Source organism: Rhinolophus ferrumequinum, chromosome 6, assembly GCF_004115265.2.
Source record: "Rhinolophus ferrumequinum isolate MPI-CBG mRhiFer1 chromosome 6, mRhiFer1_v1.p, whole genome shotgun sequence".
In the NCBI taxonomy this organism is placed as follows: Eukaryota; Metazoa; Chordata; class Mammalia; order Chiroptera; family Rhinolophidae; genus Rhinolophus; species Rhinolophus ferrumequinum.
The window spans coordinates 58,512,904-58,526,624 of NC_046289.1; the positions used below are offsets into that span (position 1 = coordinate 58,512,904).

A 13,721-nucleotide genomic window follows, 5' to 3' on the forward strand; every position below is an offset into this window, starting at 1 on the left:
AGCAGAGAATGTTGATACTGAAAGGGGCAAGGAATTACGTAGTTCCACCCTTTCACAGCATAAGTTAAAGAACTGTATCTTGGGTATGCTAAGTGCCTGTCTGAGATCATTCAGATAGTGCTAAAATTTACTTCTTTTTATTCACGCTCTAGCACTTATTGTACCATATTATATTGTTTTCTCTCCCAGATGTAAGCCATTATCTCTCCTTTAACAACTATATTTAAAAATATTTAAAATATTACGGTATACATTTCAGGTATTAGCATACTTATGTTTTTATGACACAAAGCTGTTAAGGTTTATAGCATGCAAAATCAACAATGAGTTGTGTCTTACATTTTTAGGCTTTCTCAGCTTAATGTGCTCAGCTTCAAGAGACAGAATCAGCTTTAAGATTTAGGGCGATATGGTCCATCTGTCTTGTCCAGTGTGTGTGTGTGTGTGTGTGTGTGTGTGTGTGCGTGTGTGCGTGTGTTTGTGTGTTATCTGGAATTATGATAGTTTTCCAGCCTGGATGAGAATTGTTTTCTTGCGTGCCTTGCCTTTCACTCAGACAGTCAGTTGATATCAGTCAAGATTGATTACCTTCTATGGTTGTGAACTAGACAGAAGACACACAGATTTAATATTCAGACTGAAAGAAAAATGATTCAAAATCCTTTTATTAATGCTAAGAAACCTATTATGGTGGTGTAACTAATAGACCAAAAATTCAGTCTGAGAATTATTTGATCCTTTTCCACATTTTTTTTTTTTCCGGCTACATACTGAAGTCAGTAACAAGATAAAAACAGAATACTTTGGCTAGACCTTTTTTCCTTTCTTTGCCACCTACTGTTATATTAAATTCAGATGATGGGTTTTTTTTTCCCCCTTCCTTTTTATTTTTCTATGCAAAATTGATATTGGAAAAGAATGTCCTGTTCGGACTACCTGTGCGCTGGCCTGGTGGCTGGTGTGGGCTTTGCTACCCTGTCTTAGGCTTGTAGGAACGTGATTGGAAAGTCCTCTGGGGACCTTGGTGAGCTGGGTCTCCACCGACTCCTTTGCTCTTCTCCTGCTCCAGCTCCTCGCTGTGGGAATGGCATAACTCTGGGCATAGAATAATCTCCAGATGCTCAATAGAAGGAATTCCAGAAAGTCTGGCCCATACCACTGAAAGGACGAAGGAGACCATCTATGTGCTCTAGGAAGATGCTCGCGTCGTGGTGCGATTCTGTGCCTGTTTGAAAATTTTTCTGGCACCTTTGTCATTACTTCGAGTGGCTTTTTAAATGTATCTTTTTCTTGATTTGGAGAAGGAACTGGGTAGCTGGAAGCCCACAGAAATTTTTTTTTTATAAACTCCATTCAATCAAAAATTTGCTTTAGCAAACTTCTAAGGTACTAGCCTTCAATCCCTTTGTGATGGTGAAAGCAGCTTTTCATGAGATTTTCCTTTTTCAGAATTCTCCCTTGTTAAAAGAGTCTCCTTTTCCCAAAACTTCCTTTTTAACAAGTCAAGTACCAAGTTTTATATCAACATATACAATTTGGGTATGTTTGAAGGGTAAATTATCAAGCTGAAATGATTAAATAATATTTATTAAATTTTTGTAAATTTAAGAAGAAGATTGAGATTTGTGGCTGTGATTTGAGAAAGCGGGAAACAACAGTTCATATCCACCTTTGTGGCTGATTTTTCTAATGACTATAGAATGTTCATACAGAAAGGACGCATGAATCTTTTCTTGTTGGAAACCAAGTCCATATTTGCATAGGTTCCTGTGGGAGGAAATTAAGAAATAAAAAGTATAATTAAAGGATTGAGTTTTATTTCTGGAAGAAGTCACTTGGATTCCTAATTAACCACTAATATTTTGGAATTTAGATTTTCACCAGCCCAGCCTTTAGCAATTATAACAGTACTGCATGATGGAAAGGACTTTTTAAAAAATGTAGCACTTAAGTTTGTGAAATCCCTAATATGTGAGTCAAAAACTTAAGACTTCTCGTTGCTAAAATTGTGGCATATTTACCTGATGACGACTTGCTATTAGGGCCTCTTATCTTCTCAGGCACCAAGGAGAATTCCTGGGGCTACTTAACCATTGCCATAGATGGGGCTCCATCCCTGGCAGCTGATTGCAGGCCCTTGCTTTTCACTGTTCAAGGTTGCTGACTCCCTACACAGTTGCTGAATAAAATCTCTAGAGTAGAGGCCTGAGAGCCCTGGAAATGCCATAGACCTTGCCCTCGTCCTGGTGCTGTCCCTTGTCGCCTGTGTGTGCTTGAACAAGTCAGTTACCAGCTCTGAGTTACTTCAACTTTTAAATGAGGAGGATGAACAAGGTGGTAGCTGAGGGTTCTTTCCAGTTCTGCCATCCAGACTCCATCTTCACATTTCTCGTTATTTTCCAGTTGTGATCAAACTGTTGGTGTTGCATGAATAAGAAACCATGCAAGCTGCCATAAGTGATGGTTTCCTTTTTAAGTTTTTTTTTTTTTATATGACTTGAAGAATCAGTTTGCTTACTTTTTAGTCACATTTTTTCACTGGATTTCATGTGTATAATAAAGCAAAGTTCGTCTCACAGGCTTGGTAGCATTCACAGTGATTAATGTCACATATTGGTTTTAAACAGCTACCACAATTTTTAGGGTTTTGTTTGGTTTTTTTTTCCTACTCTGGTAATAATCTAGACAGTCTGGATCAGGTTAACTGGTTTCCCCATTTCTCACTCACAGTAGAGAACCATGATTTTGGATGGAGCTCCTGGATCACTGAGTGTCCCAGAGATGACTGTCTCAGAACCGGGACCAAGCTTCATCCCATCTGTCCCCCACACTCCTTCCTCTCCTCCTGCTAGAGGAGCCCCGAGATAGGGAAGTGGCTGAGGGATGGGAAGAATGCCCAGGGAGAGCAGATGAGACAGAGGGATAAGAAGGAAGACCAAGAACAAAGGACAGGGACAGCAATTTGGGAGGGAAGGGACCTACCATTTGTGTCCCTTCTCAGGCTCACAGCAAGAAGCCAATGAGGCCACAGGCAGCTCTCAGGGGTAGCAGCTCTGCCTCTCCCTCCTGCCCTGAGGAAACAGAGGGAATTGTCTAGAGCACAGAAGTAGCTCTTCCCAGCCAATCCTCACTCCCTACCAGGCTCCCAAAAGTGATTTACTTTTATGGCTGGCATTTGATACTGACTGGCTGACAGAAACTGAGAAAGCCACCATTCTCAGATTTTCTCCTACTGGGGATCCCTGAAATGCTATTAAAAGGAGATAAGCAAAGTGGTAAGAACCTGGAGAAACAATAAATTAATAAGAATGGGTTTCAGAGGGTAAGTGACTCCATTTCAAATGCTTTATTCCAGCCTTTTATTATCAAGGACTTCCAACACAGCCTGGTCATGAAATCAGAACTCTTGCTTCCATTACTGCAAAGCAATGGGACTGAGAAGCAAGGTGGTTCAGGAAAGCAGAAGGTGCTAGACACAGGAAGGGAAAAGGGTGTGTCACTGAGGAAAGGGCATTGAAGGAAATTCAGAGCCATTTAAGTTTCTTCAAATTGAACCAGGTGGCCTGGTAGTTTTAACTTGATCTGTGTGAAAATTAGGCCCATGCGAACTGTGGTGTATATATTTCCTAACATGTTGACCTTTGAGGACATGCACCTAAGTGGAAAGCCTGCCCCCTGCCCCTGCCAGGACCCTGGCAGTTGGAGACTTGGGTTTAGCATCACTTTATAAATGAACCTCTTTGCTCTTATTTCGGGTTTTACTCATGCCAGTTTTCTGGGTACCAGAATTATAGAAATCAGGTCCTATGACCATACCTCTACAATGAAAATTAGATGAGCTGACACACATAAAGCTTTTAGAGAGTGCCTGGCACTCAGTACATATTAACTCATTATTGTTATTATGGTTATAATCTTCAGCAAAGAATCCAAATCTAAACTAGCTAGCACATGAAAGGAGATGTTTTCTCCATCCTGCCACAGTTAATTCTAGTTTTTAAATAACTTTTTCTGATATATGCTGTCACTTAAATAACCTCTTTGGATATTGATGTGTGGTAAGTGGCCTTATAAGAATGGTAGCAATGAATTATACTAGCAGGTAGAAAATATTTCTTTTAATAGACACTGTCTCCCACATGATCTTTGATCGGTGTTATGTGGCTTAGACATTAACTTCTAAGGACACTTTGAGAGAGGTACATTCTCCTTAAGAGCTATGTATTATTGCTATAGCCGCCTCTCTCCTTAAACGACGTTGTTGAATCCTCTAGGCTCTTTGATGTACTTGTTTAGCTTTTTGTTGGTTTTAAATAGAAGTGTGGCAGGTAATACAAAAGGATCAATTTTAAAAAACTGTCTTAAAATGGCTCTTGAGATGTTATGCCAGTTCTAGAAACTTAGGCTCTGTGTTGGGCTGTTTTTCTGCCTGACTTTCACTGACCCCAGTGAAATTTATATCTGTGGGAATAGAACATGCACCTTTACCATTACACAACTTCACAATGCCCATGCTGTTTATATTAGCATTGACTCCAGTGTAAGCAGTGAAATATTGTTTGGTTTAGCCTTTAACCTGGTGTAGAAGAATGGGGCTTTTGCTTTGAAAAAGGTTAAACTGTATGTAAACAATGTCACTGCTGCCTTTCTCACTAACTGGGTGAACTTGAGTTAAAAGATACTTGAATCGGGTCCACTTCGAACTCCATTTTATTTTATAAGTGAAGGGCAGTACTTAAGCTGGAGAAAACAATCTTCTTATTTTCAAATGGTGAGGCTTTCCGAAGGCCAGGGTGTTAGTCTGGCCATGGCAGTACTTGTGGGGCTACTGCCTCCTCAAATCGCACCTCTCCCTAGGTCAGTGCAGATGACGTCATGCAGGTACTCTGTGCCCTGAATTCATTTTTAGCCTAAGCAGGAAGTTCTCAATGTTTTCTCTTCTCTCACTGGTGCCACATCTACTGACAACTGTCGGTGTCTGATTCTGGCTCTGGAAAAGCTCCCCTTGAAGGAAATGGTCAAATTTATCCTAAGGGACTTTTCTGCTTCCTTGGAGGACACCAGTGGACTCAGGCCCTGAAAACGAACCCAACTGTGGCCTCAGTCGACCCCACCAGCAATTGGGGAATTGGAGTGGTTTTCAGAGTTGTCCCCATTGTGGCAGGATGAGCAGACCTGTTATCCCTGCTCCACAATCAGTCATTGGGTGTGGGCTCCAGGGAAAGGAATAGCCTTGGGTGAGGAGTCGCTCAGCAGCTCAGGCAGTCCCATAAGGAGCTGTGAGCTGGGGGCCATCTGTTGATAGCATCTCCATTTCTGGGACAGTAAGTCCCCCTTGATGGAATCTGGGTGTGGCGTCCCAGCGCCTGCCACAATTCACTCTCTGAACACAGAAAACCATCGTCATGGAGATTGAATGCCGCTGAGAACACCAACTTGGCCAAGTCTTGGTCAGTACTCAGACCGTGTGGTCTTCTTTCTAGGATTTCAGTATCTGCTTTTTGGAGAAGCAGATTGGAAAGAAATGCAGGCACTGATGCAGAACATAGGGTTAATAGAAAGGGAGCTTAACTCAATGCAAACCTTGGAGAGAGCAGGGAAAGCCGAATTTTAAAAGAAACGACATTTGGAATATTAGCATGCTGTGTAGTTACTTGGTGAAACAACAGAACGCAGTCATGGATATTAAAGGGGAAGTTTCTTTTATTTTGCTCTAATCACTTGAATTTGGTAAATTCCTTGGGTAAGCCTGTGTTGAGAGAAGAAGCACCCCCTCTTTGAATGGACTATTTTATATGTAGCTTTTATTCTGTAAAGATTATTTCCGCAGACGTGATTTGACTAGTGTTACATGTGAATCCTTGAAATGACAAGTAGTTCTATACTGAGTTCTATGAAGACTGAAACTCTATTTTATGTTCTAGATATCGATGAATGCAGCACTATTCCTGGCATCTGTGACGGGGGCGAATGTACAAACACAGTCAGCAGTTACTTTTGCAAATGTCCCCCTGGATTTTACACCTCTCCAGATGGTACCAGATGTATAGGTAGGTTTAATTATCAATCGTGTGCCTCGTTTCTGTAAATCAGTGCCATAATGAACATCTTTCGAAACAGTCTGTTAAGGGAGACATATAATTTCTCACTTGATGTAAAGTGTACATTTATGGGAATTCATTAAGCAGTTGAGCATCTTCTTAAAGAACAGAGGTATCCGATGGTCTTATTTCGGGATTTTTGTCTCCCATAAAGAGGGATGATCGAGAAGACCCCACGGATATCCTCAGTCTATAAGTTAACTTTGCAGGTGTCAAACCTCAAAGCCATCCTTGACTCCTCTCTCCTTTGACCCCCACCATTTCCAGGGACCTATGTTAACTTAGGTCTGAAATTTTGCTGTAATCTTTTAATTGGTCTCCCTGCTTCTGGCTTCTCAATAATTTATCTTGTCAGATTTATCTTCCTAAAATAGGGCTTTGATTAAATAACTCTCTTGCTCCAAAACCTCTGGTAGTTTTCCACTAGGATTTAGATATCAGTGGGTTTTGGTCCCATGGATACTTCAGGCACTGCAAAACCCTCCAGAGCTGCTAGGGTTGGAGAGAGGGACCATGAACAGGGGGAGGCTGAGTGCAAAGGGCTCCCGCCGCCTGTGCCCACCCCCCACATATACACACTCCAGGCAACTCTGCTGGTAAGTGGTTGGGTGTTAAGCTTCCATGTAAAATATCAATTAACTAAGGGATTCTGTTGTTTAAAAAAATAAGTTTGAACGGCTGGATTTAACAATTGCTAAGATGTGCTTCAAAGTCCATTATTCTAGAATAAAGTTCAAGTTCTAGAGTGTGCAGGCTAAGAGTTAAGGAGCTTCACTGTCTGACTCCTCCCAATCTCGCTAACCCTCCCTGCTTCTAACCCTCAAACAGGCCGTTCATTTTTAGTCATGCCTTAAATCAGACATATTGACCACTCACGATACTCTTCTTCCCAACTCAAGCCCCCTTTCTTTCATGCTTCTTCTCAGGTTCTCTATCTTTGAAGTTGGTCCAGATCAACTTACCTAAAAGCAATTTCTCCCTTGCTTGAGGATATGCTTCTCATATATCACCTTATAGGGCAATTCCATATCTGTATGTTATTTTCTCCCTAATTAAGTTGTAAGCTCTTCTTAAAGACTAGTGGCTGGGTCCTTATATCCTTGGGGGTTCTCAGCACAGCACCTTGCATGTAAGCAATAAGTACTTGTGGAATACTCAATAAGTACTTGTGGAATACCAAAAGGAGTGATCCCTTGTTATTAGGACAAAGCTAGGAAGCCTGTGGCACATGGTCTTGGAGAAAAATGAGTGCTATCTTTGATGTTTGTTTCTGGCCCATATTTTCAAAGACACTCAGCTTCACATCCTCACCACAGGCCATGAATTTCAGACCAAAACTAAATTGCACTTGAAATTCTGAATTCCTTTTTACTTAGTCACGTATAATAAAAACTGAGGGCAGTCTCTTGCAGTTGACATTTGAATAAGTATAACTAGTGAGGGAAGCATATCTGGACTTTTCCTTAGAAACATTGTTGGTACCCAGATTGCCTTATTTTCTGGGATCTGTCTATAGATACTGGAACTACAGTGAAGGAATGGCAAACGCAATTCATATAGCTCCCTTTTCCCCAAAAAATTTCCTAATTAGCACAAGATCCCCTATGGATATGCTTAGCAGGTAGATCAGAAGTTCTTTCCTGTCCATATAATAGGTAGATTTTTTTTTAATCTTCAAAGAGAGCCCCAAACTACATTAAAATGATTAAAAACATTTACATATCAGATGGTTTACATGTTTAAAATTCTTTTCTTTTTACCAAATATATTCACACTAACTTTTTACAAAGGAAGTGGGTGGGATGGGAACTAACATTCAGGGGTCACCTGCATGTGAGAGATATTGTATGGCAATTACCTGACTTAATGCTTACAACAGTGCCAGTGCCATAGATGAGAAGAAGCTGAGGATTAAAGAGTCCAGGTACATAATCTGGTCCAGTTGTTTAAGTGGCTGATAAGTGATGGAGCTGGGATGCCAGCGTGGGCCTGAGTCCATTGCTTCCATTGCTTCCTCCCATATGAACACCAGCTATAGTAACTCTTTCTTGTCATGCCCTTAGGCAAGTGCTGTTTTTCCTTCTTTGGAACTTTATTGTACCCATAGTTAGTAACTTATTATATAAAAGTATCCAAATCACATTTCTGCCTTCACTAATATTGATACTTCCTGCTTTGGTAAACCACAGGGACACCCCCCCAAAAAAAAAATTATCCCTAGCAGCAGGAAAATGCATATAGTCTTGAACTTATAAACAAATCCAAGAATTATTGGTAAGTTGGTTGTTTGGAATTAGTAAATCTAACCAATAGAAAACCCCATATGTAGATAGTGGTATGTAGTATCTTCCTTATATATCTCTTTTAAGCATGAAATTCCAACTATTACCTTCCGTCACCACATTCCGAGACTCTCAGACCTCCCCAGCCTCAATGTTCTCTTTGTTCTGGAAGCTCTGGCAGTATTATTTTATTTTTTGTTCTGTGATCTTCCTTTGGCACTTTATAATACTTTGTGTGGGGTTGTCTTTTCATAGGAGCGTGTTCTGTCTCATCCTTTCCAGGGAGTCCTAAAGATGTCCTGTGCCTAGTTTGGCCCTCACAGCTCCCAGCTCCTGCATGGACACAACAGTGTTAGTGATTGGAAAGGAAAAGCCTGTTGTTGATAGGCCAGGATGACCTACAAACACTTATGTAATCCATAATATATTTGTTTGGACATAATGTGACTTCTGGGTCCTGAGAGGAAGGGCCAAGTTTTCCAGAAGGGGAGAAAGGAGGAAAGCTTCCTTCCTATTCCTTTTCTGCCTGATGTCTTGGCCAGGGCAGCTTTAAAAAGCTGAGGTGTCTATGGTTTCTCCTACCTCCCTTTATCTCCTCCAAATCCTAACATTCTTCTCCCTCGGCTCTATAGGTGTTCAGATTATCCTAAAGCCACGCCTTACCCTCTGTGCAAAGTGACCCAGCACCAGAATGGTTTTCTTCCCAATTCCTGTGGTACTGCTACCTGTGGACATAGAAAACTTCAGGCTGGTGTACCCTGGGGTCCATTCCTCCAAATGGTTCCGGGTTTTCACAGCTTTTCTCTTCCTTTACCTATTAGCCTATAGGCTTTCTTTAAATTTTTAAGTTGTGTAAATGTGAGCATTTTAAACAAAGGCTCTCCTTCAAAAAAAAAAAAAAAGAACAAATGATGATTGCATGGGCAGGTGCTATCTGTAAATTAGGGATTGCGGCAATCCAAACATGCCTGGTAATTTTTTCAGTCCCAACATTCACCATTTTAATCAAGTCTCTGACCCATGGATCTAACATATAGGTCAGCCATCTGGGCAGGAAAATAGTGTCATAGTTAATTTGCAAAATAATAGACATTAGCCCAGAAAGAGTTTGCTATTGGCAGTTGTAGGTCCCAGCTTTGCTCTGAAAGATAGCCTGTACTGAAAATCATATATATGAATTTTGGTCAAGTGTTTACACTGGGTTTTGACCACCAAATTCATTTGAAGCTGGGATATAAGCCAGATTTGAACATCTCTTCCCATTCTTAACTGCTTTTGGTTTCCATGCTCCAAATATTTGCTAATCCCTGAATAGACAAAGTATTAGTGGCTTTAACGCAATGCAAATTAGAGTGTAGGAAATTCTGTTTTTCCCCCTTCTTCATGAGGAGGCGCCACCCTTGGCTTCACAGAGCATACCTTGTCTGCACTCCCTCTACAGCCATTTATCCTGGACCAGGCTGGCCTCAGACTTATTCTGCCTCTTTGCTGAGACTATTAGCCTGACCAGAGGTGCCGGAACTGGGACCACAAAATATTTCTCGAAAGCACATTTATTCTTGTTAGTGGTTTTAAGTACTTTTCAGAAATAATCTTCTATCCTTTCAAGCTGACCCATGATTTTATGGTTTGTCTAGGTTTGTTGTAGCCTTCTTCTTTTGATGTTAACATTTTAACTGTTTCTAAGTTAGCCTTTTTTTTTTTTAATGTATTGGGGTGACAATTGTTAGTAAAATTACATAGATTTCAGGTGTACAATTCTGTATCACATCATCTATAAATCACATTGTGTGTTCACCACCCAGAGTCAGTTCTCCTTCCATCACCATATATTTGATCCCCCTTACCCTCATCTCCCACCTCCCACCCCCCTTACCCTCTGGTAACCACTAAACTATTGTTTGTGTCTATGAGTTGTTTTTTTTTTTTTTTACTTAGACGTTTATCATGTATTGGACCCCCCGCCCCCCATCCACTATCTCTCTCTGACATCGCACCGAACCATCCCATTTCCACTATCTCCACTCCCAATGCTGTACTCTGCCTCTTGTAAATGTATACATGCCTATACATATATATATATATGTATATAATATAGTTGGCATTCATTATTGTTCAGCTTCAGGTGTACAGTGCAGTGATCAGGCATCTACATCTTCCCTGAGATGGTCTCCCAAATGGGACACGTGTCCATCGGATACCCTACAAAATCTTTATAACATTATTGATTACGTTCCCCAGATTAATTTTCAGTTAGAACTAAAGAACACAATTACCGAAATTTAGCCTTTTTTTTAAATTTCACTTTATTAATGTATTGCAATAGTGAGTATTAGAAGGGTTTGTGTTCTTAAGAATGATATAGATGAAAACAGTTATAGGTATGAGCCTCTCTGGGCAAACTTAATGTTTAATGGTTAGACTTAACGGGAAACATGGGGAGAGATTTTTGACAATTAAAAAATTCCTCACTTTACAAAAGGATTTACCACTTATATTCCTTTAAATGACAGGTATATTTAAAATACTATTTACATTTCAAAACTTTATTTTATATGAACTGTGCAGAGATATACTTTACTTGAAGAGAGGCACACCTTTAACATATGTTAGGTAGATCAAGTCTGCACTTGGCTATCTGCCCCGCTCTATTTCAAGGTATGACCTCTAAAGCCCGTGAAGCAGTTGGGTCTCTCCTATGTCACAGGCTCTTTCTTGGTAGCCCAGAGTTGTAATTCAGTGTGTCAATGTTGTCATGACAGTCAGACATGATGTAACCCAATAAAAGTGATATATAGAAAGAAACATGTCGTCCCATGTTGCTTTGAGAAGATATCTTTCTGCCAAAGGGAAAAAAATAATTTCTTCAAGTACCATTTTATCCTATAGTACTAAGAATTTGGAATCATATACCTTTTGAACTTTAAGTAATTCTAAAATCTGTTAGGGCCCCAGGACAAAAGGAAATCTTGATTAACAGGCATTGGATCTGACTGCAAAGTCCTCATTCCTTTAAAAAAAAAAAAAATCTCACAAGTCTGACTCACAGTTTCAGACTGAAAAATAAGAAAGATCATTTAGAAATGTAGACTATAGTGCAGACTTAATGTTGTTTTAAAATACATTTATATCAATATTTGCCGAAAATGTCTCAAATTCAGTAGTTGGAAACCACGGACAGCACAGTCTCCCTTCAGTATAGAGACAAGTCTTTACAATGAATTGACTGTCACTGCAAGTGATTTTCTTAGCCTCTCTTTTCCTAGGGCACATATGGCTGTAATCATTTGTTCCCACCTTGGGATTGGACGGTGGGACTTCGGCCAAGTGCACCAGCTTGCAGGGGCAAAAGGTGTGAGACGAAGGGATTTCTGACTGAGCCTTGTTCCCAAGTGGCACACAGCAGCTTCCCTTCCAGGGGATAGGAGTGTCAGTTCCTCCTGCCCAAGCGTGAAGTGTGGAGGTGATGGGGCAGGAGAGTGTTGTGACCAGTTTGATCTCAGTGATGTGTGTGTGTGTGTTTCTTTGTTTTCTCAGATGTTCGCCCAGGATACTGTTACACGGCTCTGGCAAACGGGCGCTGTTCTAACCAGCTACCACAGTCTATAACCAAAATGCAGTGCTGCTGTGACATTGGCCGATGCTGGTCTCCGGGGGTCACCATCGCCCCTGAGATGTGTCCCATTAGAGCAACTGGTAAGAGCCCTTCCAGTTATCTGCAGGGTATCCTGACTCAGCCCTCACGGGCCCAGGGGCAATGTGCATGATGCAGATTTAATGGAAACCTAGGTGAGTAAGGTTCCAGAAAATAAAAGAGATGACATTCAAGGAAATTTCTCCACATAATGAATAGGGGAAAAGCAGAGGTCCATTCAAATAACAGTGTTTTCAGGTACTGCTTCTTATTTAGCTTGCTTATTACCACTACATAGCCACCTTTTCAGGAAGTACTTGTCCCCTCTTCTGGTCGTCTATTTCTTTTGGCCTTCATGTAGTCCTCAAAAGGTTCAGTAGAATAAAACTCAACTCTCTCAGAGGCTTTCGGGTGAGTTATTCTGGATACACATTTCCTCCTTCCCTAACATCTGACACTTTCCTCTTCCTTGTTGCCAAGTTCTGTTGATTTTTTTCCTACAATATCTCTTTTATCTGTCATATTCATTTGTATGTAATGTTCATTTTCTCTCGTCTGGACTATTGCAGTAGCCTCCTAACTGGTCTCCATGAAATCTGCAGCTGCCACATACATTTCCCAAAGCATAACTCATCTGAAGTTCAGTTTAAAAAAAAAATATGTCTGGGGAAAATGTAGAGAAAGATGTCCAGAAAAATTTTCCCAGGATGAAATCATGCCATATATATATATATATGTATATATATATATATATATATATATATATATACTTTTCTCAGTGACTTCATTTCTTGAAAATAAAATTTTACTACTTAGCATAGCATTTAGAGTCCCCAAGTCTGATCTCAGTTCATCTTTTAAATCTTGTTCTTTATAGTAACTTTATTTTTTAGTTAAATCATATGATTAGCTTTCCTTGAACCCGGTCTGAGCATTTCTAAACTCAAATGTTATTTTTTCCTCAGACTCCTCCCCCTTGTCAGCCGTGCCTGTTGCCCTCTTGTCTGCTAAGGGTCTGCTCAAACATGACCTAATGCATAAACGTCCCAAGATCACCACCGCTGGAAATGATGCCTTTTTTTTCTCAGTGCTCCAGACTTGTGCCATTGCTCTGGCACGAATCCCAGTGACTCTGCTTTGTGCCTGTGTGTGTTCACGTATTGCTCTTCCACTGGTTGATAAATCTCATTAGAGGGTCTCATTCATCGTTATAGTCCCATATTCATTACGTTTTTAACACTTCCACAGTCCTTAGAAAAATCTTGCTTATAGGAGGTATTCAGGTAAAGTGAACAACTTATTAACTGTTATCTTTCCCACCAGTTCTAAGTAAAAACTTCTGAATCTGATTCCTGAAAAGTGTGTTTAAAACAGGGAAGTTTAGGAGAGAAAATGAAGGTGAGGATGGATAATGCAGAGTTAATGAAATACTTTAGAGTATGCGATTCTCAGAATGTGAATTTCCCATTATCAGGGGTTATGGAATTGCTCACAGATGTTACTATAAAATTTCTGTTTATTGCTGAGAATTACATGTGTGGGTTAAAGAAGCAATAAAATCTTTCAATATATTTTAACATGTACCAAGTCATATATTTTATCTGATTTGCTTACTGTCTCTGGCCTACAAATATAACCTGCCCTTTCATTCACTAGGGGGACCATTTAGTAGATCACTGTTTGGATCAGTACATGACTACCTAC

At 40.3% G+C, this 13,721-nt stretch overlaps 1 protein-coding gene across 2 annotated transcripts in view; it reads left to right on the top strand.

Moving 5' to 3' along the window:
- The window catches only part of FBN1 (fibrillin 1), a 235,070-nt gene that overhangs the window by 111,649 nt on the left and 109,700 nt on the right, over window positions 1-13,721 (top strand). For both annotated transcript variants that reach the window (XM_033108280.1, XM_033108279.1), the window contains exons 9-10: window positions 5,925-6,050; window positions 11,921-12,079. In XM_033108280.1, coding sequence (XP_032964171.1) covers window positions 5,925-6,050; window positions 11,921-12,079 — 285 coding nt within the window. The remainder of the gene's footprint in view (window positions 1-5,924; window positions 6,051-11,920; window positions 12,080-13,721) is intronic.